The sequence below is a fragment of the Malus sylvestris genome, chromosome 12 (assembly GCF_916048215.2).
Source record: "Malus sylvestris chromosome 12, drMalSylv7.2, whole genome shotgun sequence".
NCBI lineage: Eukaryota > Viridiplantae > Streptophyta > Magnoliopsida > Rosales > Rosaceae > Malus > Malus sylvestris.
This window is the reverse complement of record NC_062271.1, coordinates 2,436,031-2,463,737: the sequence shown is the minus strand read 5'-3', so window position 1 is coordinate 2,463,737 and position 27,707 is coordinate 2,436,031. Positions and strand designations below refer to the sequence as shown.

At 36.4% G+C, this 27,707-nt stretch overlaps 7 protein-coding genes across 10 annotated transcripts; 2 read left to right on the top strand and 5 right to left on the bottom strand.

The window, feature by feature from the left end:
• Positions 1–621: 621 nt before the first annotated feature.
• On the bottom strand, positions 622–3,890 carry LOC126593331 (uncharacterized). Of its 3 annotated transcripts, none has more exons than XM_050259368.1 (5): positions 3,636–3,890; positions 2,672–2,807; positions 1,868–2,593; positions 1,316–1,508; positions 622–1,113 (listed from the first exon to the last, which is right to left on the bottom strand). In XM_050259368.1, exons 1-5 carry the CDS (start codon positions 3,710–3,712, stop codon positions 1,088–1,090), a joined length of 1,158 nt encoding a protein of 385 aa, XP_050115325.1. In that variant the 5' UTR covers positions 3,713–3,890; the 3' UTR covers positions 622–1,087. The 3 variants fall into 3 exon arrangements, with proteins under 3 accessions (XP_050115325.1, XP_050115326.1, XP_050115327.1); XM_050259369.1 differs by having other exon boundaries at positions 1,868–2,610; positions 2,758–2,807; XM_050259370.1 differs by having other exon boundaries at positions 2,758–2,807.
• A 1,562-nt stretch (positions 3,891–5,452) lies between these two features.
• On the bottom strand, positions 5,453–5,914 carry LOC126592643 (glucosamine 6-phosphate N-acetyltransferase-like). The gene has a single exon (XM_050258398.1). It carries the CDS (start codon positions 5,912–5,914, stop codon positions 5,453–5,455), a length of 462 nt encoding a protein of 153 aa, XP_050114355.1.
• A 994-nt stretch (positions 5,915–6,908) lies between these two features.
• LOC126593242 (60S ribosomal protein L10a-like) lies at positions 6,909–9,133 on the bottom strand. Its single transcript, XM_050259239.1, has 6 exons — positions 9,008–9,133; positions 8,866–8,908; positions 8,101–8,320; positions 7,835–8,000; positions 7,525–7,730; positions 6,909–7,157 (listed from the first exon to the last, which is right to left on the bottom strand). The coding sequence occupies exons 2-6, from the start codon at positions 8,868–8,870 to the stop codon at positions 7,104–7,106; spliced, it is 651 nt and encodes a 216-aa protein (XP_050115196.1). The 5' UTR covers positions 8,871–8,908; positions 9,008–9,133; the 3' UTR covers positions 6,909–7,103.
• Positions 9,134–10,095: 962 nt separating this feature from the next.
• LOC126593240 (cytochrome b-c1 complex subunit 9, mitochondrial) lies at positions 10,096–12,784 on the bottom strand. Of its 2 annotated transcripts, XR_007612897.1 has the most exons (4): positions 12,544–12,784; positions 11,760–11,807; positions 10,948–11,112; positions 10,096–10,230 (listed from the first exon to the last, which is right to left on the bottom strand). XR_007612897.1 is itself a non-coding variant. In XM_050259238.1 (3 exons), exons 1-3 carry the CDS (start codon positions 12,661–12,663, stop codon positions 11,062–11,064), a joined length of 219 nt encoding a protein of 72 aa, XP_050115195.1. In that variant the 5' UTR covers positions 12,664–12,784; the 3' UTR covers positions 10,939–11,061. The 2 variants fall into 2 exon arrangements, 1 of the variants encoding a protein (XP_050115195.1); XM_050259238.1 differs by lacking the exon at positions 10,096–10,230 and having other exon boundaries at positions 10,939–11,112.
• A 1,029-nt stretch (positions 12,785–13,813) lies between these two features.
• LOC126593230 (protein CIA1-like) lies at positions 13,814–17,997 on the top strand. The gene is made up of 10 exons (XM_050259226.1): positions 13,814–14,189; positions 14,277–14,423; positions 14,636–14,854; positions 14,996–15,060; positions 15,425–15,490; positions 15,612–15,680; positions 16,150–16,212; positions 16,496–16,571; positions 17,050–17,133; positions 17,709–17,997. Exons 1-10 carry the CDS (start codon positions 14,004–14,006, stop codon positions 17,775–17,777), a joined length of 1,044 nt encoding a protein of 347 aa, XP_050115183.1. The 5' UTR covers positions 13,814–14,003; the 3' UTR covers positions 17,778–17,997.
• Positions 17,998–19,173: 1,176 nt separating this feature from the next.
• On the bottom strand, positions 19,174–19,972 carry LOC126593237 (protein BIC1-like). The gene has a single exon (XM_050259234.1). The coding sequence runs from the start codon at positions 19,817–19,819 to the stop codon at positions 19,337–19,339; it is 483 nt and encodes a 160-aa protein (XP_050115191.1). The 5' UTR covers positions 19,820–19,972; the 3' UTR covers positions 19,174–19,336.
• Positions 19,973–24,871: 4,899 nt separating this feature from the next.
• Positions 24,872–27,696, top strand: LOC126593221 (pentatricopeptide repeat-containing protein At4g21065-like). Its single transcript, XM_050259215.1, has one exon. It carries the CDS (start codon positions 24,957–24,959, stop codon positions 27,036–27,038), a length of 2,082 nt encoding a protein of 693 aa, XP_050115172.1. The 5' UTR covers positions 24,872–24,956; the 3' UTR covers positions 27,039–27,696.
• Positions 27,697–27,707: the final 11 nt, after the last annotated feature.

Below are 27,707 nucleotides of genomic sequence, written 5' to 3'. Positions count from 1 at the left end.
AAGGTTTTTTTATTTTTTATAGACTTGGCCCAAAATGATGTCGTTTTGGCCAAATCTTTTAATTCTTTTTAAATGACTTGGTTCAAAACGACGTCCTTTTGGCAAAGTCTAATTTTTTATTTTTTTTATAATCACTATAGTCATTATCTGCCAATTCTTTGCTATTTTCACCACCCAATATCCCATTTTCTCTGTATATTCCACCAACCAATACCCGATTCTCTCTGCTATATTTCACCCCATCCCCAATTCCACGATTCCCCTATTCCTCAAACCCTAAATTTTCAATCCCAATCCTATATTTCAATTTTACTCCAATCTCATACCTCAATTTGTTTCAAAATTCTCCAAACCACCATAATTTGTTTCAAAATTCAAGTTTTTCAGTATTCTAATCTCAATATATATTAAATTATTTAGGTCCCCTCACGCCTAGGCAGGGCTATCCATGGAACGCCTCGCCTACACCTCCTCCTTTTAATACATTGGTTGTCATTACGACACTTGATATCCAGGAAACTCGAACAATTGAGAATCTGCTGTTCAGCTCGGGTTTCGTTTTCTTTTGCTCTGAAATGTAAGACTCGCGATAGCAATGTTATACTATGTCACGACTATCAATTTTCCTCCAGATCAAGTATTATTGAAGCGGATCTACCACACCAATCAAAATGTAGCACAGCATGAATTCCGGTTATGGTGACTGGAAAACAATGGATCGACCCCAGCTGACCCCGTTCTGACCAAATACAACATAATAACTCGAGTAAACCACAAATTTACACACTGCAGAAACCAAACCAAACCATTATCGACTGGTTCCAACGGCTCCATTCTTGACATAACAATCATGCAGACTGGTAGCAGAATCGACGATCACAAAACCAATACATCTTACAGTCAGAGACTCACTCGAGTAATGACGCGATGCCCAATGGTGCACAATTTCTCCAGGTTTGAATAGTGTTTGCATCCGACCATGATAAGAGGGTCAGATGGCGAAAAAGCAGTTCTTCCCACGTTAAAAAGTCTTGAGAAAACCCCTTGCATGTACAGATTGTAGAGTGTACCCAAACCACGAATGTCTTTAAGCAAGCCGGGACACCAGTGTGCCTGAGTGATGAGCAGAGTTAAAAAGAAAGCACAGATGAAACTATACTAATATTGACAATTTCAAAGGGGGAAATAACGACATGTTTGGTTTTCCTATGTAGTTTCTCAATCAATCACATGGTTCGAACGACAGCTAAATGCAGTTAATAACAAGGAAACAAACATGCACTGCAGACAATATTACTAAGTAATCTGTCCTCACCTAAAATAATGAGCGAAAGTAGTATTATCAATACCACGTGAATAGAATGCCGCTGAACTTGAATGTGATAAGGTGATCTTTCATATCTTGCCCTAAATACACCAAGCCAGGTCCGTAAGTACATAACCATTGTCCGGATCCCCATACACAACTCTTTAAAATTTCTATACAACCACGTTCCCTGATGCTGAACCTGTCAAGGACAAGCAAACCCATAAGCATCTAGGCTGAAGCATAGAAAGCCAAACCAAGTTTTCCACAATGAAATGATTCAGGTTACAGAGCGGAATCAGATATAATCACACAACAATCCTTTTGGAACACTGAAAATTTGATAGAACTTACAAGTATTTCCTTCTTTGATCTCAAGTCACAGCTAATTACTAAAGAAGAATATGAACTAATGAACATGCAATACTTAACGGAATTGGAAAATTCAAGAATCTTCTTAATTATCGAAGAAAGAAAACGTGACGCTTGAATTACAGATTTAAGAGTAAATAGAAGAGTTGTGAATAGTTAAAAGTTTCTGATTTCTGATTGCCAAATTACCTGAGCGGCATGAGAAACATCAGCAATTGATGGGGAATGACTTTGTTCTTCTCCATCTTTAAATCTCTTTGTATAGCTCCCAGTGACCCTACTCCCATACACACTCCATGCAGTATTCAAGAACCCCAATACGTTTGTTCTGCTGAAGCTTTCAGGTTTGGCTTCATTAGCTTCCAGATCCCGACTCTCACCACCTCCATATCTGTTACAAGAGGTCTGTGGAAAAGAATCTGTAAAATCAGATTTCAACCTTGTATTGCCGATGTCCCAACTCCCACCTTCACCAAATCTGTTATAGTAACCAACTTTACTCAAGTTGTTCTCCTTTCTAGATTCAATAACATGGTCCACATGCACCACTCCATTCGTATTCAAGTCCTCAATTTCTCTGTTTTTGTGCTCATCTATACCAGAAGTACTGTCTTTAGCACTACATGCGGTTGGATCAAGAAATCTTCTCAAGATACTGCTGTCTTCCACTTCTTGACCATCAGTGGGCTCGGCGTTATTTCCACCAGAAAGAAACAATGCCAAACCATGTCTATCTTGTTCATTCAAGTTAACCCACTCTGTATTTCGCATGGGATCTCCTATCGGTGTGCCCTCCAAGCTCTTCTCCACATAAAGTATTTGTTCCCTCATGGCTCCGATAAACTGCTTGTGTCTTGAATTTACATCCTCCCGATTTTGAGACCTGCCTGCCACTGCTCTTTCAAAGTCTTCCAACTGGCAGGAGAGAATCACTAAAACCTAACTAAGCAGAAAATGAAGAAAGAAAGAGTTGACATGTACAAAGATTACCACCTGCCACTTTGTCGTTTCAAGTGTAGTAGCAAGATCGCGTTTGTGATAATCTATTGACACATGTAACTTTGGGTCTGGACAGTCACCTTGAACAAGACTGAGCTCATGCAGCAGAGAGCGGAAAACCGATTCCATCCTAAAATTTAAAACACCAAAACAAAATGAGCACTGGTTTCAGGGAATGGACTACTCATAAGCTACTCAACATAATAAAAACACAGAACAGCAAATACAATAAGCAATCCACAACAGAAAAAAACAAAGTTCCTTATGTTTATACAACAATGAATTATCAATCTGTAAGCTCCTTTATTTTTCGAAAAAGCGAAATATTGAAGAAAGTAAAAATGGGCAGGTTTACAGTTTATTCGTTACTGGCATTTCTCAAAAGTTGATGTTTCGGACTGTCAAAGTTTCAGAGAGACGGGCCAAATGGTCCAACACCAAAATTGTCCCCAACTTAACCGCCTGCTAGCCCAGCAGGAGTGGGGTTTCATCCAAAAAGGCCTCGGTTCTTCTGTTAAACTCCCGATGTGGGATTTCCAACACACTCCCTCACGTGAGACCATATCTATAGCGGACTTCCACATTGGGAAAGGAAAGACAAGCACATAAATGAATACTACGCACTTGGACTTTTCGGGTAGCTCGACAAGCACAAGAAAAATAAGTTTTGATGCATATGAAGTCCCATTTGTGATAGACAACATCATTCCCAAACCAAACAAAGATCTTCGACAAAAAAATAAATTCAGATGCCAACATTCTAACCCAGCTCAGAAATCAAGTTCATCAAATTCAGCAGTTCAAAAATAATACTTTTCACCTTTTTTTTTTATTAACTTTCTTCTCAGCCCAAGAAGAAGTTTTTGCCTTTCTTTCCCCAAAAGCAAGAAAAACGCTTCCAAATTTCCAATGCATATTAAAATTAAAGAAAGAATGAAAAAAGGTAGGAGCAATTAACCTGTCAGCGGAATCTTGGACGACTTCGGCCGCGGAATACAGAGGGTCTGACTCCCATTGGTGCAAGCTCGACGCCATTTTTATTTAATTTCTATTTGTATTGTTTTCTACGTTCACCACCAAATAGAAAAGTTGCAGTATTTATTCATATAAAAATAAAAAATTAATTTCAAATGTCGATTTAGAAATTGGGATTTTAGGGTCTAGGGTTACAGAGATGCCGGAAACGGAGGGGAAAGGTATTCGTTAAAATGTCTAAACGACTAATTTTTTTGGTGCGTAAGGATGGAGAGTAGGTATTTGCATGTGGAGGCGACCACAGTGTCATGATTCGACGTACCAATCAGCTTCCACCACGTCATTATCTATTATTGAGCTTTTGAAATTTGGAAAAGATAACTGATCTAAAAATCTCATTTTGCACTTCTCATAAATCTCAAAACTTAATCTAACAGTAATTAATAGGTTGGAGGACGTTACCACTACTTTAGGATGGTCAGCAAAAATGTACTGTTAGATTTGATTTCTACAACTATTGAATTTTTATTTCAATTTCAGTCATATTTTTCGTACTACTGTACTACGTATTATTAATGAAAAATTGGTTAGTACGTTCCGAAAATATTTTTCTTTTTACTTATAAGGAGTCATGATTTCCTACAAACAAATTTGATCTTGACATGTGTATGGAAATATTTCTTTTTGTAGTTCTAATGAGATATTTTAGTACATGTATCAAATTGTAACTGCGTTTAATGAGGTATAAGAAGCCAAACAATGTTGTTGAATGTACTATAATGTATAGATGAGTTCGTGTTAAGCGTTATTAATTGGATGGTTTATCAAGACGTTAATAGTTATCAGTTGTTCACATGTACATAGAAAAGTATTAACGCTAGCATTTTAAATGCACAAAAGCTGGTTTGGACATGTTTTTCCATCTATTATGGAATAGTTTACAGTTTAACTTTAGTTTTTGTTGAGAATATTTAGCTTCTTACACGTAAAAAAAAAAAAAAAACATAATTAGGTTAATGTATGTTTATATGAGTAGTCGATATATAAGATGGAACGACTCTTTGTCTATAAGAAGCTAAGTAGTGTTCTTCCGCTAAACCTTGTTTCCTTCTTAAGTCCAAAACAGCTACTCAACAGCCCGCCTGTTTGCAGTTTCACAGCAGTATGGAGAGTGCTTTCAAATTTGAAATGGTAGTAATTTCATATGAGCTCGTTTGGTGACTAAGATTGGAATATAGCGGATAGCTCATACAAAAAGAAAAAAGAAGCATGTACTTAAAGGTATAGGTGAATGATCTTTTTATTTGTAGGATTAAGCATGAATGAAACTTAACCCTTCTAATCCTACCGTTACGCGGGGATTCAAAGGGAAAAGTTCCCTCAATGAATTATCCATCTTCTACCTTCAAGTCGGACACAGTTTCTTAATTTCTTTCATTCAACATACCTTTCACACATAGAATTATCTACGCCAATCCAATCTTAGTCACCGGAGCCCTTTGGAAATTGACAGTATTTTCTTCTGCATGCCAAGGATATAATATTGTCGTGGCAAACAAAAGATGGTTTCGAACAATCTTCAACTTCTAAGTTCTGCTGAAAAAATGGGATTGAACTAATTAACTGGGCAGATTTCACTTCTAAGCACTACATAAAACTCCCGATCGAAATTTCAATGTTGTCATGGCAAGGTTTAAATTATGACGGATGAATTTTTTCCTCCGAAACTCTTTGTTTATACAGCACAAGCGAAAAGAAACAAAAGCAAGAAGCCAACTTACAAGGAATTAAGAATGCTTCTCATATGAAGTACTTCACCATCTGAATTTCCTTCTGCTTGTAGCCACATTTCTCATAGAACGCTTTGTTCTCAACGCTGCAATCGAGAATCACCCTATAACACCCCATCGAAGGAGCATAATCCGTAAGGGCGTTAATAATCTTCTTCCCTAGCTGCATTTCGCGCGCATTGGCATCAACCACAACGTCTTCAATGTGCCCGACTTTGCCACAGTTTCTTATAAACTTCCTCTCAATGAACACACTCCCAGTTGCGACAATCTTCCCGGAGCGATCATCTTGTATTACAAAGACCTGATGGTCCTCTGCTCGGGTGCTAAGCTCCTTAAATCGATCTTCAAAGTCCTTGTCGGATACAGAATCACAAACGGTCAGTTGTTGCAGTAGTTCTATGAATCCCTTGCCTTTGTCTGAGAGTTCTAGTTTTCCAACTTGGAATTTTTGTTCTTCACTGTTTGCCATCTTTTACTCGTTACAAGCTGTTAATGAAGTTGGAAATGAGTTTCATCCCATCGCAATTGTAAAGTTCAACGAAGTGATTTACACTAGTTTGTTCATTTCCGCCCCTCGATTCTCCTTCGATTTACTCAACCCAAATACCAGAGAAAAACGAAAGAGCATAGCGGGGAAGAAAATGGATGTGCGGAAATCACTTCACTAAAGTTTGTTCCAACAACCGAAGACTTTGGTATGTGATTGGATGTGGGTGACTTTACTGCAAAGTTGTATGCAAGTGCATTATAGCTCAGTTGGCTAAGAACATTCGCTCTTACAATTAATGTCCCGTGTTTGATTTTCTATCCGATAATTTAGATGATTTAATATAGATTATCTTATCGTTCATTAAAAAAAAAAGCGAGAAAAAAATTACAACCTAGAATTTGGTTTGTTACCAATTGGCACTACGGTGGGAAGTCTCATATTCGACTCTCTACAACGGCAAACTAATATTGCTTAAATATTATAGTAGCGTAAATATATGACCAAAACAGAAAAAAGGGCTGAATTTGTTTTGGTTTTTGTATTTGCATTTACATGTTTGTCTTATGGATTCAAGTGTAGACGAGTGCACTCGCCAAATTTCTTTCTTTCAATTCATGGTGAAACAAAAGGTTTGCAAAAGTGCTTTTGTAGACTCCATACAAAGACAGCTTAAGACGCGTTTGGCCCACAAGCCAATCCACATATGGTAATCTACATTGTTATCAAAGGAATATCATCAGGCAAGATCATCGCCAATCGTTCAAAGTGCATTTCCCGGACTCGGTTGAACAAACGGGAACCCAACCGAAAGAAACCCTTCATCCAGATTCATCGTCGAAGTCCCCATTACAACTGGGTCCATTACGATGAAAGGATTATGGCTTTCGGAATACAGGTGAAGAAAAGAAACAAGCATATTCTGAAAACCCTAATTCTTTCATCCCAATTGTAACCTTTCACCATCCACTAGACATTAGAGAAAAAGACTTTCCTTCAAAATTTTCCAAAAGCATTCATCTAAAACAGCACAGTACTAATTGTAGTTTAACGACGAAATCAAAGTTAATGAAAACAAAATATAACACTGAAACATATGCAATAAATGTCTTAGAAAAAAAGTTTGCCGATGCTTCCTTCGCTTGGAAAGTCTCTGATAAAGATTATGAACTTAGTAGATACGGATAGCTTTCCCCATCGTACTCTTCAAGTTCAAAGACCTCACCTATTTGATCATACAAACAAAAGGGCAACATACATAAGTACAATTAAAAGGGTAAAAAAGATAAAAGCATGCATCAAATGATACTCAACTAGAAGTCGAGACTTCAAATGCCAATCCAATCTCATTTCAGAACAAATCACAATTTACAGCTCATATGTTCGACTAAATGAAATAAAACGACTATCAACATTAATATTCAAGAAAATATAGCAATGCAAATGGTTCAATATAAGATATACTAGCAACAGGATCAATTAAATAAGCATTTAAGGTTTGTTATCCGTAAATTTGAGAGCCAAAACTTAGTACAGAGAGGGTATAATTCAAAAACCCAAATGATTTAAGGAGGATGAAGCCAATAACTTACATTCTGCCAATTCTTCTTCAACAGTGAAACTAAGAAATTGACACTGAGTTGCACATTCTGGAAAATCTGCTTCTCCTCCATAGCAAGATTGCCGACAGCAACACCCATGCAAAGAACCTTCTTAAGTTGGAACTTCACCATAGCTTTGGTCTCGTTAAGTTTTGCCTCTAGAGATTCCTGATGACTCACCAAGGTTGGGAACTTACCTGCAAGTTGTACACAAAGCTTGAGTTAGTGTTAGCTGCCACTTCAATAAATCAAAATGTCCAACAATGAGAATACAGAATAGCTAATAATCAGGAATACTTGCCTGCCTTGTTAAGACCAGGGCCAAGAAGACGAGGAATCTGCTTAATGACAGCTTCCGAAGCCAAAAATGCATGGTATTTCTTGGCAAGCTTCTTAACAAGTTTCTTGTTCTTGTTAAGCTTTTTCAAGCTCTCAACGTCCATGTAGTCCAAACCCATCTTCTCTGCCTGTGGTAAAAGCATAGGATACACAGATTTAGCTTCAACTCTATCACAAATGCATCCAGAGTCAACAAATTCATAAACAGTTCGAGATGTGCCAACTTACCTCTTCAACATGCTGAGCATCTCCAAGCATGCAAACCCTCATCTTAGGGCGAGGGATATGTGGAAGCCTGACAGAACCGCTGAAACGCTTGTCCTTTTGTGGGTCATAGTTCTTCAGACCAATCTGAAGCTCAACCGTCTCAGTGAACTTCCTCTTCTTTGTCTCAGAATTTGTCTTAATCTGTGAAATGGCCTCCCTCAGCCCATCACTTGAAAGCTTACTGTTTTAACAAATGACGGCAAAATCACAAACTTTAGGTAACACGACCAATGTAAAATAATCCGAAACAGGTTCTTGACTCCCACGATAGAGCTAGGGAACAGTTTCAAATTTATCAATTTAGATATGTAATGCAATCAATAGTCTAAGACATGAATGTAAAATAACTTTAAATCATCTTGAGATTTAGACTATCAGTGACATTTTCGCCCACCGCCACCCGAAAAAAACATAAATTAAAAAACCCTAAAACAAAGTAATCAAACCACACCCCTCTCTGTAAAAACTACGTCAGTTATTCCTCCCAGACTACAGATTTACGAGTATTAAATCCCTAATCACAATTTCTAGCCAGTAAACACTTCGCAAAACCAGATTAAAACAAATAAACAGCAAGGGATTCAAGCAACATGCTAATACATGAACAAAAATTTGAGATTTTGGTTTCTAAAAACACCAAAAATTCAGTTAAAATCCAAATCGATCAATAACCCAAAACTAGTTACAATCTGATGAACAAAGAACAGGAGGAGAAAATGAAATTACCTCATGGTTAGTTAGATCCTTGTCGTCGCTGCGAAAAAACTTCCTACAAAATCAGAATAATGAAGCGAAAATTTTAGTGAGGTCGCAATACAGAATGCACAGAATGATGAGATGAGAAAACCCTAGTGGCGGCGGAGGCTACCTGAAGAAGGAAACCCTAAAACTGGATTTCGGGACTGCCGCGCTAAATGGTGAAGAGACTTTGGGGCTTTTATAAAACCCTAGCTGCTTGCTACGCGTTTGTCTATTTTTGATATTTTCCTTCGAATCCCTATACTTCTAGGTTTTATCTTTATACGCTGACTTTTACTTATTTCCATCAACACCCCATGATATTTAACTTGTATCACACTTAAGTCCTTGAAATTAAAATTTTGTTATTGTTAAAAGTAAATTAAAATGATTAACGTTACTGTTTGAACCCAATGTTAAACAATTGATCCCGTGCAATCAAGGTTGTTGAATGAACGCAAGACATAGATCGTCGATTGAGGATTTGATGAAATTTTACAGATAAAAGTAAAATCGTAGGTATTACAGTTTGTTTGGGGACTTTTAGATTGAGTTGGACTTGGTCTTTCATGGAGACATTTTTTCTTCATCTGGTTCGTTTGTATACCAAGTTCCGGTTACCTCAAAAGAATTAGCTCGTCATAAGAAGTATATCAACTGAACAATGACTCAAATAATTTATTGCTTGCTTCCAGTTGCCATCGTAAGGGTTTGATATTCTAACCCGAGGGTTAAGGCCGTCCTTAATTTAATTTGACCTCAACGAGAGGTAAAATGGATTTCTCACCTAATTGACTTATCATCCATACAACCAATCAATGTAATGCCCTGCTTAGTTACAAATCCGGGCTTATAACTTGTAGTATTACCAAGACACAATAATAATTCATTAATATTTTTCTTCACTGTTTTCTTTTCTTCCCTATCTTGTGTTGATGTGTCAAAAGGTTAGTTAAAATTGGGAGAACTAAAAGAAAGAAAGCTACACAAAAAAATAAGAAGGATCACAAAATCGGAAAATATAGCTCTGTGTCACTCGTTCATGTAGACAAAGCCAAGAGTGAGCAGAACAACCTTACATTCCAGTGCAAATTTCTTTGTTCCCTTTCTAGTTTATAATTTCTCCTTTGTTACAGTTTGTCGAGTTTTTCGTTTAACTTCGCTAAACTGACTAATCATGATTTTGTTAAACAAAATAACAGGAGATAACACAAATCATAAGGCAAAAGGGAACAAAATCTCAGAAATAAACAATAACCATTGACAGAATCAAGTCAATGTGGCCGTGCACAACAGATTCGACACTTCATAAACACTTTCGTTGAATGGAAGAAGGTTGATAGATAAGCTGAAGGAGTAATTAGGTTTTCATCCTTATTTTTACTACTCTATTGATTAAAACCTTATTACTTTTCAATTTTTGATCAAGGTCCTTTGTATTAATAATATCATTAATTATTTCAATAATAAAATATTTTTTATTTCTAAATTTATTCATTTAATATTAAAAATGTTACAATTAGTATATTTATATTTATGGCTAAATTTTTTATCATATATTTTTATTTTTAGTTTGTACCCATTTTTAATTTGCAACCCTTTTTTAATTTGTACCAATTTTCCTTTCAGTTTTAATTTGTACCCATATATTAATTTCTTTTTGTGCCCATATTTTTTAAAGTTTTATTTGTATTGTACCCATATTTATTTATTTATTTGTACCCATTTTTATTTTTGCTAAATGTACCCATTTTGAAGAATGTACCCATGTTTTGATACAATAATTTTTTGGTTTTTTTTATGAATGTACCCATGTTTACACACACACACACACAATAGTATATTTATATTTTAATATTTTTAATCCCACAAATTATGGTTTTTTATTTAAAATCTCATTACTATAAACAACTATAAATTTTAATTTTTAATTTAAAAAATATAGTAACGTACATAGAAATAAATTATCAATTAATTTCAGGGACTTGGATCAAAAATTGAAAACCAATAAGGTTTTAGTCAAAGACTGTTCATAACTAGGGACCGCATCCAAAGTCTCCCTAAGCTGAATCCGCCCATACTTTATTACAAAAATGAGAAGTCCTACCTAAAGCATAATTTGCACGGTCCAACTTTCCAAGAGTATGAAAACTTTAGAATTGTCGAAGAGAAGCGTTGGTAATCTCATTCTTCCGATTGCCTTGTCCCCAGAACTGAAATATCTTCATATCGTTTCTGCATAAAAGAGAAAATAAACAGTTCCGATTTTAAACTTGTGACATTGTCCAGTAGACCGATCAAAATTGAGAAATTTTAAAAGTACATTCAATGTGTACAGAATGTCGTAAACAATTACTACCGACGAAAAATCTCAACTGCACTGAAGACATGAGTAGAACAATATACATGTCTATATAGTTGTGGAAAGCGACAATCCATCTCAACTGTGGCCAGCGGCCAGACTCACGAAAACTCCCATCCGTTCGACATAGGTAAGGAAGAGCAACAAATGCCAGATAAACATTCCCTCGAAAAACAAATTAGGAAATACATCTATAACCAGCAGCACCATCTATAACAATCCAAACAAGCATACATGCTCAACCAAATAAGGTATACAGAACATCCAGCCATGGGCAAAAGTTTTGTCTTTAGGAAAAATAAAAAACCAGCATGTATTTACAGAAGGGAAAATAAATAAAAGCAATTTACAATTTGGATTTTCCATCTGTATCTAATATAGAAAATAGCACATGGGCACAATCGTACATAGCATTCTTCTAGTGTTTCCATCAAACTGGAAATACATAAATTCTAATATACACGGAGTAAGTGCACGCAAACCACCATGTGTAAATAAAACTAAAGAAAAGTTCACATACCCCAACATTATTGTACTCCCACAGCTTATGAACTCCATAATCTACAGCCTGAAACCAGCAAATCAAATACATAAGAACACTATGACGTTCGTTCTTCTTTCACAAAACAACATAAATCAAATAGAAGTTAGAGGCGAATCATAAGAAACAAATTCAGCAAGGAATGAAAAAAAAAAAACTCATTCAGAAATATGCATACACCCCAAAACTCAGAAAAAAAAAAAAAAAAAAACACCCGAAATGTAAAGTTCCAAGCAATGCAAATCCAGTAATGTCTCCAGTTAGCAACTCTACGTCCTTACGAGCATTGCGCATATGAGATAATATGATATCATAAACCAAAGTGCCAAGATTTTGAATCTCGATAGTTCCACTATATATATGACCCTCAACTTGATCAATTTAGCAACTTTTCATCTTTACGAGCGTTGAATATATGAACATATATGAAACCAATTAATGAAATTAGATCTATAAAATTAATTACCAAAAATTTATTACTAAATGGCAATAAACAAATATCAAATTTCACCCATTTTTCACCAACACAATAAAAATATAGCCGCTCCCGTTTAATCACAGGACCAATTCAGCAAAATACCATAAACACAATTGAAATTCCTGAGCTTTCTGCTAGACTAAACTGACCTAATCGCAAATCAATCACCTTTAATTTCCTCAGATTTTCCTACCAACGAAACAGAAAACAACAGGGAACAAAAATAATCTGAAACGAGAGGTTCAGTGAGGGAAACCCTAATCTAAAAACTTGTAAGATGCTCACCCGCTCGCCGAGGAAGGCGCCGGCGATGACGAAGGTGACGTAGACGGAGTTGCGGCGCATGATGACCCTGTAAAGGCCTTCGAAGAGTCCGCCGCCGCTCCTTCGGGCCGCTGAATCCATGGCGATCTGCGCGAATCTGTTTCCGGTTGCTTCTGATCTGAGCTGCGAGGCGGAAGATTTTGGTCAGAGCTCTTGCGTCGTGGAAATGGGAAAGGGATTTGGGTTCTGTAATATTGTGTTTGGATTTGAGAACCGGGTTGCTCGGAGCGGTCCGCTAGAGTGTTGGAACGGTTTGGGGCGGGTCGGTCGGACCGGCTGTTGTGGGCTCTGAAGGTACTGGTCCATGTAGGCTTAGAATTTCATTTTTCAATGGAAATTTTGTCTCAATGGAGTTTTCGTCTTCAAATCACTGCCTCGTAAGTTTGAATTATTTTTCAATTTAGTGGTGTACCAGCTTTTAAAACAAAGGCGAGATTGTGAGCAAAACGATTTAAGTCGTTTATTCCTAAATATGGGCTACGTTCATTATAGTGATTTAATATATATTTGATGTGGGTTATAAGAGTGCTTTAAAATAATGTAATGTAATTTTCCTTCCGTTGATCCGACAGTTTATTAAGGGGTATTCGTCTCCTTTATTTCTCTTACTGCCTTACCATTTAATGGGTCGAATGCGTAAGCACAACCTATAAGCTACTTCTCCACTGTTCATTTAACATGTGGAGAGATAGCGACTGCACAAGGCTATTTGCATGGCTTCTTGGACCGACATGCATCGAGTGCAACGTTCGTCCATGAGTGGTTGGAAGGCACTTTAGCTGAGTGCTAGGCTAACAACATTTATGTCTTTTGATAGACGTCTTTTCCCATTAATACCAACTCGTGGCCTGAAGTTAAACGTCTGAGCAGACTTGTCCTTAAAATTCCATGCCAAGAAGGAGTAATGGGAAAGTACTTTAGGTTTCGTACTTTAGGTTTTGCACTCTATCTATTGAGTTTCTTGGGCTGGCTTGTAGGCTTAATATCTTGGTCTTCTCATCCTTTAGGTTGCTCTTTTCATGCCCATCTATTAGGTCCATAAATTATGTATATATATTTTGTTTAACAAACGTTATTATCTATACCAAAATCGTAAAGAAGCAATTATATATTCTTAATAAGTTTAAAAGAACCTTACCACATAAGGCAGCATCGTTACTTTTGACCTCCTAATTCAAACGGTCTGCCAAAACAAAATGGTGGCTTTTAAACATGCGAGTGTGGAGTTCGAACTCAAATTGGAAGTTCACTTGTAATCAAAGTCGAAATGAAATTAAAGGAAACTACGTGTTACTTTGCCAGAAGGACTGTTTTGCCCGTGACTAATGTAGTACCCTCGTAGAACACTCAACACAGACAGCATTCGCACAGTCAAATCCTCTGCCTCGCCGACTCCTCATAGCTCAAAGCCTCACTTGGCCATGGAGTTTGCAAAAGAGCTGCGAGAGATTCAGAAGCTAGAGGGCCACACTGATAGGGTCTGGAGCCTCGCCTGGAATCCGGCCACCGGTGTCGCCGGAATTCCCCTTTCCTTCGCTTCCTGCAGCGGCGATAAGACCGTTCGTATTTGGGAACAAAACCTATCCACTTCTTCTTGGGATTGTAAGGTGACCCATCTTTTCATGTAATTTTATTTAATATTTCCATTTTTTGTTAAATGGGTCGGTTCTTAATGGAGTTTTTATGGGTTGCAGGCAGTTCTGGATGAAACGCACACCAGAACCGTCCGATCGTGCGCTTGGTCCCCATCTGGGAAGTTATTGGCCACTGCAAGCTTCGATGCCACCACTGCAATTTGGGAAAATGTTGGAGGCGATTACGAATGTGTTGCCAGTCTAGAGGTTTGCAAATAGTGAAAGAATCTTGCTTTAGATAAATTGGTCAATTTTTTTTACAAGTTGGGATCTTTTGATTTGTGTTAGTAAAGATGGTATTTTGTTAATGGCATTGAAAGACTATTGCTATGCATAAATTGTCGATTTTGCAAGTCGGGTTATTTTGGTTTTTGTTAGTAAAGTGAAAAGGCATTTTTGTGTGTGTGTGTGTGTATTAGGGTCATGAAAACGAAGTGAAAAGTGTGTGTTGGAATCCATCTGGGTCTATGCTTACGACTTGCGGGCGGGATAAAACTGTATGGGTATGGGAAGCGCTACCCGGGAATGAGTTCGACTGTGTTTCAGTGTTGCAAGGCCATACACAGGATGTGAAGATGGTTCAGTGGCATCCCACTAGGAATCTTATATTTTCTTGTAGCTATGATAACACTGTCAAGGTAAAAGCTTAGAACTTTTAAGTGCTTTTACTATCCCTACCACTGTCCTACAAAAATGGTTACTTTCTTTTTCTTTCGTTATGTATCAAGAAGATTGGGCTACCTCAGAGTTTTTATGATTCAGTGCAATGTTTCTTGCAGATATGGGCAGATGATGGTGATGATGATGATTGGGCGTGTGTTCAAACATTAGGTGAAACTAACAAGTACTACATCGTAGCCTCTTTAGATCTTGAAATTTTCTGTATCATCCTTCTTTCTTCAGATTGTTCTCTTTAAGTAAATATTCCATAACCTTGTGCGTGTGTTCACTCATAAGCAGTTTTTCCTTAGATGAGGTCATGTTTCTCTGATTGATTAGATATGGACGACTAGAATGTGCAGTGGATGCAATGCATCCCAGCTGTTCATATATAATTTAAAATAAATATGGTCCTGTCTTAGGAATGCAGGAGATTTTTTGTTGAATGTAATACATGGTTCTAAACCAGTTGAGTTTGCAGTATTTCTAGCACTTTTTACTAAAATATACCATTTTACTCTAATTTAGCTCATCGGTTTTCTTGTTAGTGGTCACTCTTCTACCATCTGGGCTCTATCGTTTAATGCCAGTGGAGACAAAATGGTCACCTGCAGGTATGCAGAAAAGATATCTCATTTTAATGTTTGCTTGGTTTGGATACTAAAACACCATTTGTAAGAACATCTATGTAAAACAAAAATTGAAGAAATAAATAACAATGTACTGATTTTGCAGTGATGATCTTACTTTAAAGATATGGGGATCAGACGATGCAAAGATGTCTGCTGATGGCTTTGCACCTTGGTGAGTAGCATTAGGAGTACTTCTTTACTTTTTTTAGAATCCATACGTGAAATTGGTTTTTCGCTTTTGGGAATTATTTAAAAAAAGTTGAGTATTTTATCTCTCTCTCTCTCTCTCTCTCTCTCTCTCTTTGATATTCATTTAGTTCTATACTTCTTTTTGTTTGTTTTATGTACTTTTTACTTTGAGTTCCTCATGTAGTCGTTCTGTACTTTTGAACACTCATGCATCCTGACGCATGCACCATCCACTGTCACTCTTATGTAAAGATGCATGAATTTGAAACAGATTATATTTTCTACAAAAAGAGACAATGTAATTGTGTTTTATAACAAGAGAAAGATATTATTATTGAACTTAATTCGGTAATTAGTAATTAGTAACTGGATTAATAGGGTGCTGACAGTTAGCTGTCATTCATTTGTTGTAATTGTACTGACAAGATGCTTCGTTCTTTTTGGTTTTTCAGGCGACATCTTTGCACTCTTTCAGGTTATCATGACCGGACAATATTTTCAGTTCATTGGTCAAGGTAATGGAACCAAAGAAATAGTCCCAACAGTTTAGGGTTTGTAGTCAAGATTATAAAACACAGGAAAGAATCAAGATGAGCTGTTTAATTTGGTAGTTTACTGAATATTCTTACGATCTTTTATTCGGTATGAGATAGTATAGTAATCTGGGTAAAGTATACACTAAACATGGCCACACTGATTTGATTGAGTTAACTAGGCTAGTTAATTTATTATTTGATTCACCAAATAAGATTTGGATTTATCCCGAATATTGATTTATATTTGATTGAAAATTGACAGGGACAATATCATAGCTAGTGGAGCTGCTGATGATGCCATAAGATTTTTTGTGGAGAACGATGATCAAGATGGTTTGGTATGTCATAATCTTTAACCCACATTGATTATTCCAGAATTTGTTTCGTATGCCTTAATATCTGCGATTCTGCATGCATCTGATGGTAAACTGCGAATAAATATAGGTGATGCCACACACCACTTTTTATATTCACATACTCCTCAATTCCGGATGTCGGATGGAATGAATTGAAGAAGATCAAAGGACAGAGATTAACGGGGGGGTGTGTGGGAGTAAATAGGGGTTGTGGATAGCACCACCCTAAATATATATCTAGAGCTTGGCGTGGATCAGTTAATCTAATGCTTTTTAGACATATAGTCCCCTTTCCGGAATCACTCGGCAAGGTTTTCGATCTCTAAATTTGTGTTTACTTCTGATTCATACGCAGATGCTAGTAGCAAGCTCATCAAGTGCTAGATGATTGGAGTGGCTCTATTATTTGCTTATCTGGTTTGGAGAGTATTAAGTTACCGAATTGTGTGTTTTCATTCAGGTTGATGGACCTTCGTATAAATTGCTTTTGAGGAAGGAGAATGCCCATGACATGGATATCAATTCTGTGCAATGGAGCCCTGGGGTAAGATTTCTTCTTCTGCAACTTATTTAGGTCCTATTCTTTTCCTTGTGAATTGAGGGGGTGCCGACATGGACTCTAGGTTCTTTAACTCGTATCTGCTACCATTAATACTCAAATGGCTATCACCACCCGTCATTGCTTCTGTCACTGTAATTTCTGTTGTATCCACTACTACTATCACCAGCACCCCCTTCATAGTCAATACGACCACCCACAATCATCATTGAACCCTGACGGTAATTACAAGCGTCACTGTTATCAACACAAACGCACAACTACCGCTACCATTTTGAGGACCGTTATTGTTGCTGATATACCCTTGAACGGTACCAATATGCACATGGTCCAATCATGATTGTGGGTGGGACACAAAACAGATAAATGAGCCGTGTAGACCGTGGTTGTAGCGGATTAATTGTCTGCTTAGTGTTCCTCCAGTTTTAGTAGTGATTTGAAGTTTGTAATCGGTTTTATTTGTGCATATTCCCCTATATTTAAAGAAAGAGAAAAGTGAGAGGTCCAACTTTCATACGTATACTAACATTTCCATCGTACACTGCTGTTGAATTCTTTAGGAGGACCGGGTTCTTGCTTCTGCAGCCGATGACGGGACGATTAAAATATGGGAGCTGATATCTGAATAGCTGTCGAAAGAAACCCGTTGCTGCTAAAACACTTGTGTAATAGCAAACGTGTTATATATTTCTTTTATCCTGTTGTCAATTTTTGGAAGGAAAAACAAAAACATGAAAGATTGTATGGTTAGTGAAATGTGGCCTTTTTATTTATTTATTTTTATGTTAAGCAGATCGTAATCATGTAGTGAATCTTTATGAGAAAGAAGATGGCTTACAGTATTAACAAGATTTGCTTTCAGACATCGACTTCTATTCTGTCTTTCGACTTTTACCCTCCCGAGAGAAACTTACCAACGATGAGATGCCATTGTGACGATAATTGAAATTTCCAACTCAAGTCATGCATTGTTATGCATTTTATCTTTTTCACATGGCAATGGGGGATAGGCCTGAGATATTGCCAAATTAAGATTCCCGTCGCACCTGAGTCCTCCAATGGTAGATTGATTCTTCATCATCTGCAAGTGGCTCTTTACCACAATGGTGAAAATGAGTTGAACCTTTGTATGATGACGTGAGTTAGAACTCTGTCGGTGGCTAATCTGACATCTAATCTATGACAAAAAAAAAAAGATTGATTCTTCATCATCCTCTCCCCCCATTTCACAATGATTGCTGACATTTTGTTCCAAAATATATAATCTGGCTTAAATTTGTTTAGTCACTGGCATTCAACCAATATCATCTAAAGGGAAAAACTAAACGATCCTCCATTGAATCCAACTGAAAAAGGAAATGATGTTCCATTTGATCAATTGGAGAGGAATTCAAACTCGAAATATCTTCCGAATTATGCACTAGTCATAAATGGATCCTATACACAAAATTTCAATACAAGTTGCGCACGTCGTTATTTTGAAAATGCATTCTTTAGAGATTTGGGTTAAGGTTCTAAAAGACGCTAGGCATTGGTCGAGTGGCAGGGTGGGGCCTAGCGCCTAGGCATACTAGGCAGATTTAAGTAAATATATTATATTTAATGTAAATAAGTGTCTGTTTATACTTAAAATATATATAATTTCATCATAAACTACAAAATAGAATGACATATATATTATGAAGCATTGGAACATAATGAAAACATGGGGAACAAGCTTATAATGTGTGTTCATTTAAGTATTCAACAAGTACCTTACAATTTATTGAAAAATTAAAATTCAAAATGAAAGTTATCTATTTTCTGTCTAAGTGAGTTGCAACCTAGACGGGCGCATCAGCAGGTTTATGCGCTCTTTTTTAATTTTCAAACGCTTAGACATTAATCGAGGCGGTGACCAACCGCTTAGCGCCTAGGCGGCGCATTTTAGAACAATGGGTTTAGTTGAGTTGGTTACAATAGTATGGTCCTTCTTCTATACCTAAGTTCGAATTCCCTTTCAATAATTTAAATTAAACAATAATATCGCCTAAAAAACATTTATCATTCTTACTAAAATCATTCTCACAAACTCAATGTTTCAACAATCATCTGTATATGATCATAATAATAAAATTAAAAAAAAAAACAAAGATAAAAGATCTTATAAAACTAATAAAAAGAGGATTAAATTATCATTAATGAATATTCAACACCTGTTCTCTATCCTTAATCTGCCGGTGTTTTCTCTCCTCCCCTCCTCAACCAAAGCAGACCGAGCAGTCATAATCCCACTCGGAAACAAAGAAGCATCAAAAGCTGAACAATCTATCCAATCCTGCAGCAACTCCTCCTGCCCCCATATCTCCGGAATCCAAACCTGTCCGGCCACCTCCATTCTGTGCTTCTGTAACCTCTCGCGTCCACTCTCTTCTTCTTCCGCCGCCGCCGCCGTAGGCACTTGATCTACAACAACATCATCATCACCTTCTACAGCAGCTGAATCCTGACCGTCCATTGTTGAAAGTTCCTCGTCGTTTTCATGCATCTTTGGTGACGTGCTTCCTTGCTGCTCCATAAAACTGTCATTTTTCTTTGAGATTTGCTCACCATTTTCTTGCATATTTGGTAGAACTGGAATGTTTTGGACGATGGGTTTCTGCAGAGAGATTTGAGATGGTTTTCTTCTCATTTGGATTCAGAAATGGTGATAAAAATGTGTGCTTGCCAGAGCTTGCTGCTGCTTCTTCTTCCTCTGGATGTAGTTGTTGGAACTTTGTGAATCAAATGGTGGTAGTATAGTAGGTTAGGGGAGGATTTATGTGTGTGTTAATAAATAATAATGCAGGCTAGAATGGGTGGGGAGTTGGTGTTACACGTCAACTCAAAAGGTTTTGATTTTTGTGTATGGTACGTGGCTTGGCTGAGATTGAAGTTCATTTTATGTGGCTTAGTACTTGTTTGAATATAATAAAAAAGGAAAGGAAAAGAAAATGAGACTCTGGTAATAAAGTACAACACAAACTCAACTTTTTATAAGTACATTAAAGTCTTTTTATTTTTTGACTTGAGATTTATGCATTTATGTTCTCAGTATGACACATGCTCGGTAATGTAAATGTACGTGGACAATATGCTATAATATTATGAAGAAATGAGAAGTTTTACCTTATAAAACAAGTGGTAGTGTTGGCTAGATTAAGCTTAATTTCTTATAAAGAACATGCGTAGTTTCTTACTTTCTCAATGCAGGATTCTTGCTCTCAACAACATGTGCATTTCTTATACAATCCGTTAATACTATGATCTATTAATATTTCTTTGTACTTATAAATGAGAGGTTTTTTTATTTGACTTTTGATGAGATGATGAGTTTGATTCCAATCTCACACCTTAATGTAAATATCAAAATTTTTAACTTCTATAAGAAAAAATAATCAAATTTATCGAACAATTCTAAAATATTTGTATTGTAACATCTCCAAAGGAGATGTCAAAACTAACACATACACAAGCAACACTAAAAAATGGCACAAACTCTCTCCAATCAAGCCTTTAGTTTCTTGCGTGGCGTCGAGTCAATTGAAGGCAAAGCCTTTTAATGTCAAATTCATTTAATAATTTTTAAATAAGATGTGGTGCAATATATAATAAATGTTGTCGTGTATTTTAAGTATTTGATTGATTGTCTCAATAATTAGACTCGCAATGGATAAAAAAAAAAGTATAAAATAACATTATTATTTAAAATATTAGACAGAGTAAAAATTTGAAAAAAAATGTCAAATTGCCATATAAGTCATCAACATCATTTTAATGAGTTAAATTTGACAACTTCTTCGACCTAGTTGCAACCAAGTAGCAAGTTGCATAACCAGCAGCTGGAAAGTAACAGAACTGTGGGCTGCTCTCAAATTGACAATACCATGCATGTTTTAAAAGCACAGCATCCATATCCTTCCCATGCATAATTGTTATATTCAATGAAACTTCGCATACAATTCAATTTTATTCAATACAAGATTGAGACCTTGGGGTTTTCCAAATAGATATTTTCTGATGCACATAAATACTTGCTAGCAGCCCCTGGTTTTGTTTTGGCTATCCTATGAAATTTAAGAACTCATCTTATCCAAAAAATAATAATAATAATTTAAGCTTAGCAAGAGGCTGTAGATCTTGCTTCGTCAGCAGCTTGTGCTGCTTTATTTTCAGACTATGTTGACTTGTCTGGCTATTACTTCTCAAATTAATGTGCATCCCGATATCCAGGTTTGTCTTACTTTCTTGTTTTTTTCTTAACTTTGCGGTGTTGTTCAACTCGTTTTGCAAGTATAGACATGTAGGTTTGGTTTTAGGGCTTAGGGTTTACATGCATATATATATTTCTCATATTCACGCGAAGAATACTTTTGAAGTTTCAAACGAGTGCACAACCCTGAAGCAATAATTAGATAACCCACAACTAAAAATTGAAAATATGACTTTAGCCCCTGGAGCTCAATTTTCTCCACATAAAACCCGACGTAAATTTTTTGCTCAAATAAAACCCATTGACTAGACTTCACATAAGCAAATTCATTAATTATGTTTGACTTTACCCATTTAAAATTTTTCGGATGCCTAAAACACCCTTATTGAATGTTTAATGTACACAATTAATTCTATGCAAATTGTGAGGGAGAATTAATGATTTTACAAAAATAATATTTTGCATATAAATATAGGGATTTGTTGGTTAGTTTGGCTCTCGAATTCCAATTTACCATTACAACGTGTCCATATTATATATAGGTAAATTATTGTACTTTAAAATATATAAAAAAATTGTTGTCAAAGTAAAAATATATAAATTAAAGGAGATAAAAACTTGCAGGTAAATTAATTTTAGGACAAAGAAAAAGAAAAGAACCAACTATAGGTTAATTATTTACACATACAGTCTAGATATTTGATTCACATAAAAAATGTAGGTAAATTACGTGTGCATAATTTACCTACTATTATTGAAATTTACCTACTTGCATAATTTAGAAAAAATGCCAGCAAAACATGAGAATATTATTTGCATATATCATAGGTAAATTGCCAAAAGAAATATGAGAATATTTTGCTTTTATACTGTAGGTAAATTACAAACTATAGGGCGATATTATTTATATACATAAAGTAGGGACGTTTAACTATTATATATAAGGAGAATATTACACCGAATAATATAATGTAGTCATTATTTAGAGTAATGCACTAGATTGTTGTAGAAATTAAAAATAAATAAATAGAAAAAACATCAGGATGATTAATTAGGTTTTACGGCCCTTGATTGAAGCTAATTTTCAAGTAGGTTGTGGCAAAAATTGTAAATAATTTGTATTAGTAGGATACTTATATTCTTATGTGGCAGTTTATTTGACTTTTAGGTTTTTGTTGAATGTTTAGTTATATGTGGGTTTATGTTTAGAAATCATGATTTTTCAGGACCAATATCTAATGAACCCTTATTATAAATCATTCACTAGTTTACCAACTTTTGAATTGATAAACAAATTTCATTGCATAGAATACGAGAATCCAACTTGAAGTCAATTAGGAATGAGCGGAAGCGACAGTTAACGAAAGACCTTCATCTCCAATCTGAGATATTCTTGACAACAATAACAAACAACTTTTATTTTTCGATGCGTGAAGAGAGATACAAAGTACTACATATAGCTATATATATAATTACTCTTTCATAGTCAAGCACGTACTAGGGTAAAATCTAAGGAGAAACGAAAAGGTTTTAGACAAACAGATTCTGTAGTATCCAGATGGTGGTGTATTATGCACATTGGCATCTTTCTCTTCGATGCCCCATGTTGTCATGTCTTTCTTATTTTTGCCTCCTTATGGGAGGATTACTATCGACATAAAATGCATTGCAAAAGAAGAGGGCAAGTCATACTTCCTCATGTATATATTCTTGTTTTACAAGAAGTTATAACACTTGAATATCTACTTATAAGACTCACACACACACTCTTCAAAATATTGTACCAATATTACCGAAACTAATAGAGATACGTGCAATAATTACTACCCGTCACGTATTTTTTACAATGTGACCAATAGCGGAATCACATGGAGGCTACAGGCCCATGCCCGTCATGGAATTTCATCAATAAATATGTATTGTCTGCTTGTTTTAACCATAAAGAGCATGTGATCTATTGTTTTGACCAAGGAGTGATGGGTTAGAAACTTGTTGGAGCCAACAACCTTATGTTTTTTGTTTAAACCCAACCTTACAACTAGCCTTTTGTTTTATCATATAAAAATCAATTATTTTTTATGGCCAGTTCATGTAAAAGGTCTATACAATTTAGAGGAATATCCAATTATGTTAAAAGTTTTATTTTTTTGTTGAGCCTCATCTATTAATTAATTTTATTTTTAACAAAACTCGTAAAGAAGTTTTGTTCTTATGATATAACCTTCTTAATACCAAATTTTTCATACAAATTTTAAAGCTCTATCACATTTGTTTGATAAAAATATTTCCATGCCAATAGAAAGAACTGTAATTTTTCTCCAATTAATTGTGTTGCTATATTTGTCCAAATATATTTAGACAAAAATCGAAAAGGGTTCCCCTACATATATTACATGTGGGTTATAATGTATTTTAAGAATGTTTATTTTTACACGAACGATATTCTATTTTAAATTAATTTAAAATTAAAAAAAATAGAAGAAATCGAACTCAAGTGAACAACATAACTTTAACCAAGATAGTCACGTCTGCATTGCCATTATTTTTTAAGGAATGAAAGGTGATATTAGTCCATCCACACGTTATATGTAATGAAATGTTGAACCCGATGTGATATTTGAGGTGAAGTATGTTTTGTAAACATCACAAAAAACACAATCCAAGCATATGTGGATGGCTATAGCTCTCGAAGAATTCGACAGCTAGAAATTTAACATCTATGTCCATAAGGACCATAACCACATGATTTGCCAAGTCTTGCCCCCTTGGTAATGTTGAAAAAGATTGACAAAATGTAGCCACCAACCATAAAAACAACACTTATAAAAAGGATTGGCAATCACTCTTTTTTTTTTCTTCCTACTCACGCATCTGTATTTCTGATTATTAGATTCAATAAACAAAATAAAAATTAACGAGCAAGAATAAATATGGGTATTTCGATAAGATATAAATGTGTCGTTATCATTTTCTTAAGAGGTGCTGGCCGATTTTATTTCCAAACTTAAAAAGGCAATAATTTTCCTCTGAACTTTTATAATTGGTCAATTTCCCCTGCTAAAATTTAGTTTTAGCCGATTATTTCTCTGAACTTTTATAATTGGCAAATTCCCTCCTAAACTTTAATTTCCCTCCTAAACCCTAAACCTTAAAATTCAAACAAAAAGTATATACGGATTGAATTAGCGGAAGAGAAGAAGATATTGTCCACATTAGAGATAAAATTACCTTTTTTGCAATTATAAAATTAAAGTTCAGGAGGGAATTTAAGGGGTATTCAAAATTAAAGTTCAAAGAGAAAACTGACTAATTATAATCAAGGATTAATTTCAAAAACATTTTCACCAAAAGTACTTTTAATCATTCAAAGCACTTCCAAATAAGCTTATACTCTTCTCAGGGTTAAAAAGGCAATAATTAACTTGCAAATCCAACATCTAAAGAAGACTGTCCAATTCATTTGATCACGTTATTAACATTTGTTTTCTAAGATATTCTATTTTTACCACATAATTTCATTTTATTTGTGCATTTTGTAAAGCATTTCCACAAAATTTCTATTTACACCCCCTTCCTGATGAATTTTCAACAAGCTTGCCGTTTTGGCGGGTACATGCTCAAGGACTCCACCAGCTTGGCGCAAACCATCCAAACCTACGCCCGGACCAAGCAGCTGCACAGAGGCAAAGAGCTCCACGCTCAGCTCCTCCGCAACGAGTACCCACTATGCATCTTTCTCGCCAACCATCTTCTGAACATGTATTCCAAATGCGGGGAGGTCGACTATGCGCTCAAACTGTTCGACACAATGCGGCCGAGAAACTTGGTTTCTTGGACGGCAATGATAACTGGGTTTTCTCAGAACTTGAGGTTCTCGGAGACGTTAAAAACGTTTTCCCAGATGATGGTTGCCGGAGAGAAACCAACCCAGTTTGCATTTGCAAGTGTTATAAGAGCTTGTGTGTTTCTCGGGTCGATTGAGATAGGGAGGCAGATGCATTCTCTTGCTTTGAAGTTGGGGTTGGCTTGTGAGTTGTTTGTGGGTAGTAATTTGGCTGATATGTATTGGAAGTGTGGGGTGACGGTTGATGCTTGTAAGGTTTTTGAGGAGATGCCGTGTAAGGACGCGGTATCATGGACTTCGATGATTGATGGGTATGCAAAGAGTGGTGATTCTGAGGCAGCTTTACTAACTTATAAAAGGATGATTGTTGATGGGATTGTTATAGATCAGCATGTTCTTTGTACTGCATTAAATGCTTGTTCTGCGTTGAAGGATTGTAAGTTCGGAAGGTGTCTTCATTCGACCGTTCTAAAGTTAGGACTTCAAACGGAGGTTTCAGTGGGCAACGCTCTGACTGATATGTACGCGAAAGCAGGAGATATGGAAAGTGCTTCAGATGTGTTCCGGATTGACTCCGAGTGTAGAAACATTGTGTCTTCTACCTCTCTGATCAACGGTTACGTTGAGATGGATGAAATCGAGAAGGCTTTTAGTTTGTTTGTTGACTTACATAGTCGGGGAGTTGAGCCTAATGAGTTCACTTTCTCTAGCTTGATCAAGGCTTGTGCCAACCAAGCTGCACTTGATCAAGGAATCCAGCTTCACGCTCAGGCAATTAAACTTAATCTTGATAGACACCCTTTCATTTCTACTGTTCTTGTTGATATGTATGGAAAATGCGGGTTGCTTGATGATTCGACCCAAGTGTTTCATGAGATAGCAAACCCGAATGAAGTTGCATGGAATTCATTGTTAGGTGTGCTTGCTCTTCATGGATTAGGAAAAGAAGCCTCGGAAACATTTAGTAGAATGGCACAAAGAGGAGTGAAGCCGAATGCAATAACATTCGTCAGTCTTTTAATAGGGTGTAGCCATGCTGGATTGGTAAAGGATGGTTTGAATTACTTTTATTCTATGGAGAAAACATATGGAATAGTTCCTAGAGATGAACATTACTCTTGCGTTATTGACTTGCTTGGCCGGGCGGGAAGGCTTAAAGAGGCTGAAGAATTCATAAACAGCATGCCAATTCAACCAAATGCTTTCGGGTGGTGCTCTTTCCTCGGAGCCTGCAGGATTCACGGTGATAAGAAGAGGGGAAAACTGGCAGCAGAAAAACTGATGCAGCTAGAACCTGAGAACATCGGAGCACATATTCTGCTGTCGAATTTATATGCCAAGGAGCAGCAATGGGAAGATGTGAGGAGTGTGAGGAAGATGTTGAGAGATGGCACCATGAAGAAATTGCCAGGGTATAGTTGGGTTGACGTTGGAAACAAAACGCATATCTTCGGAGCCGAAGATTGGTCTCATCCTCTGAAGAAAGAAATTTATGAAAAGCTTGATACTCTTCTTGATCAGATAAAGAAAGCTGGATATGTTCCACAGACAGATTTGATTCCACATGATATGGATGATCATGAGAAGGAAAAGGTTCTTCACCATCACAGCGAGAGGATAGCGATTGCATTTGCGTTAATAAGTATGCCTGCTGGGAAGCCGATCATTGTGAAGAAAAATATAAGGGTGTGCTTGGATTGCCATTCTGCAATCAGGTACATCTCCAAGGTGGTAGGGAGAAAGATTATCCTTAGGGATAATAGTCGGTTTCACCATTTCGCAGGCGGGCAGTGTTCGTGTGGAGATTACTGGTAGTGTTTTGGAAGCTGAAGCATTAGTCAAGGGATTTACTGGGCAGAAGCCAGAGCTTCTATATGTCCAAATAACTTCGCTGACAGTTTTTTTAACAACAGCTAACTGCAGGGTGAGGAAGAAAGGTTATAGATGACTTGGGACCCATTTGGCAAGGAATTTAGAAAGGTCGAAACTGCTTTCAAATAATCAAAAGCGCTTCTGACAACGTTTGACAGAAAAATTTAGTGCTTATGGAATATAAAAAGCACTTGAAGCAAACACTTCCCACATGAAAGCACAAAAAAAAAACTTCAAGATTTGCTGCTTCTAACAAATGCACTTCCAACAGAAGCGCTTATGACCATAAGTGTTCTCTTCAGAAGCTCCGTTGCCAAACGAGCCTTTGCTCATCAAGAAGGAAGAAGGCGATTTTAAGATGGAAGCATGTAAGAAGACAAACCCTTTGGCCATCATCTTCAACTTGGAACACAACCCCCCTTCCACTAAGATGGGAACAAATTGTGGGTGTCTAATTATGTTTTTTGACACCTGACAATTAAAATTGAGTGGTAATTTCTCTGTGGACTTTTCTCCGTCTACACACTTCTGTTAATTTCTGCTGTATTTGGTTTGAAGCGAAGAATAAAAAAAGGGCATTGCGGAAATTATTTCCCTCTAATTCAAGAGTAT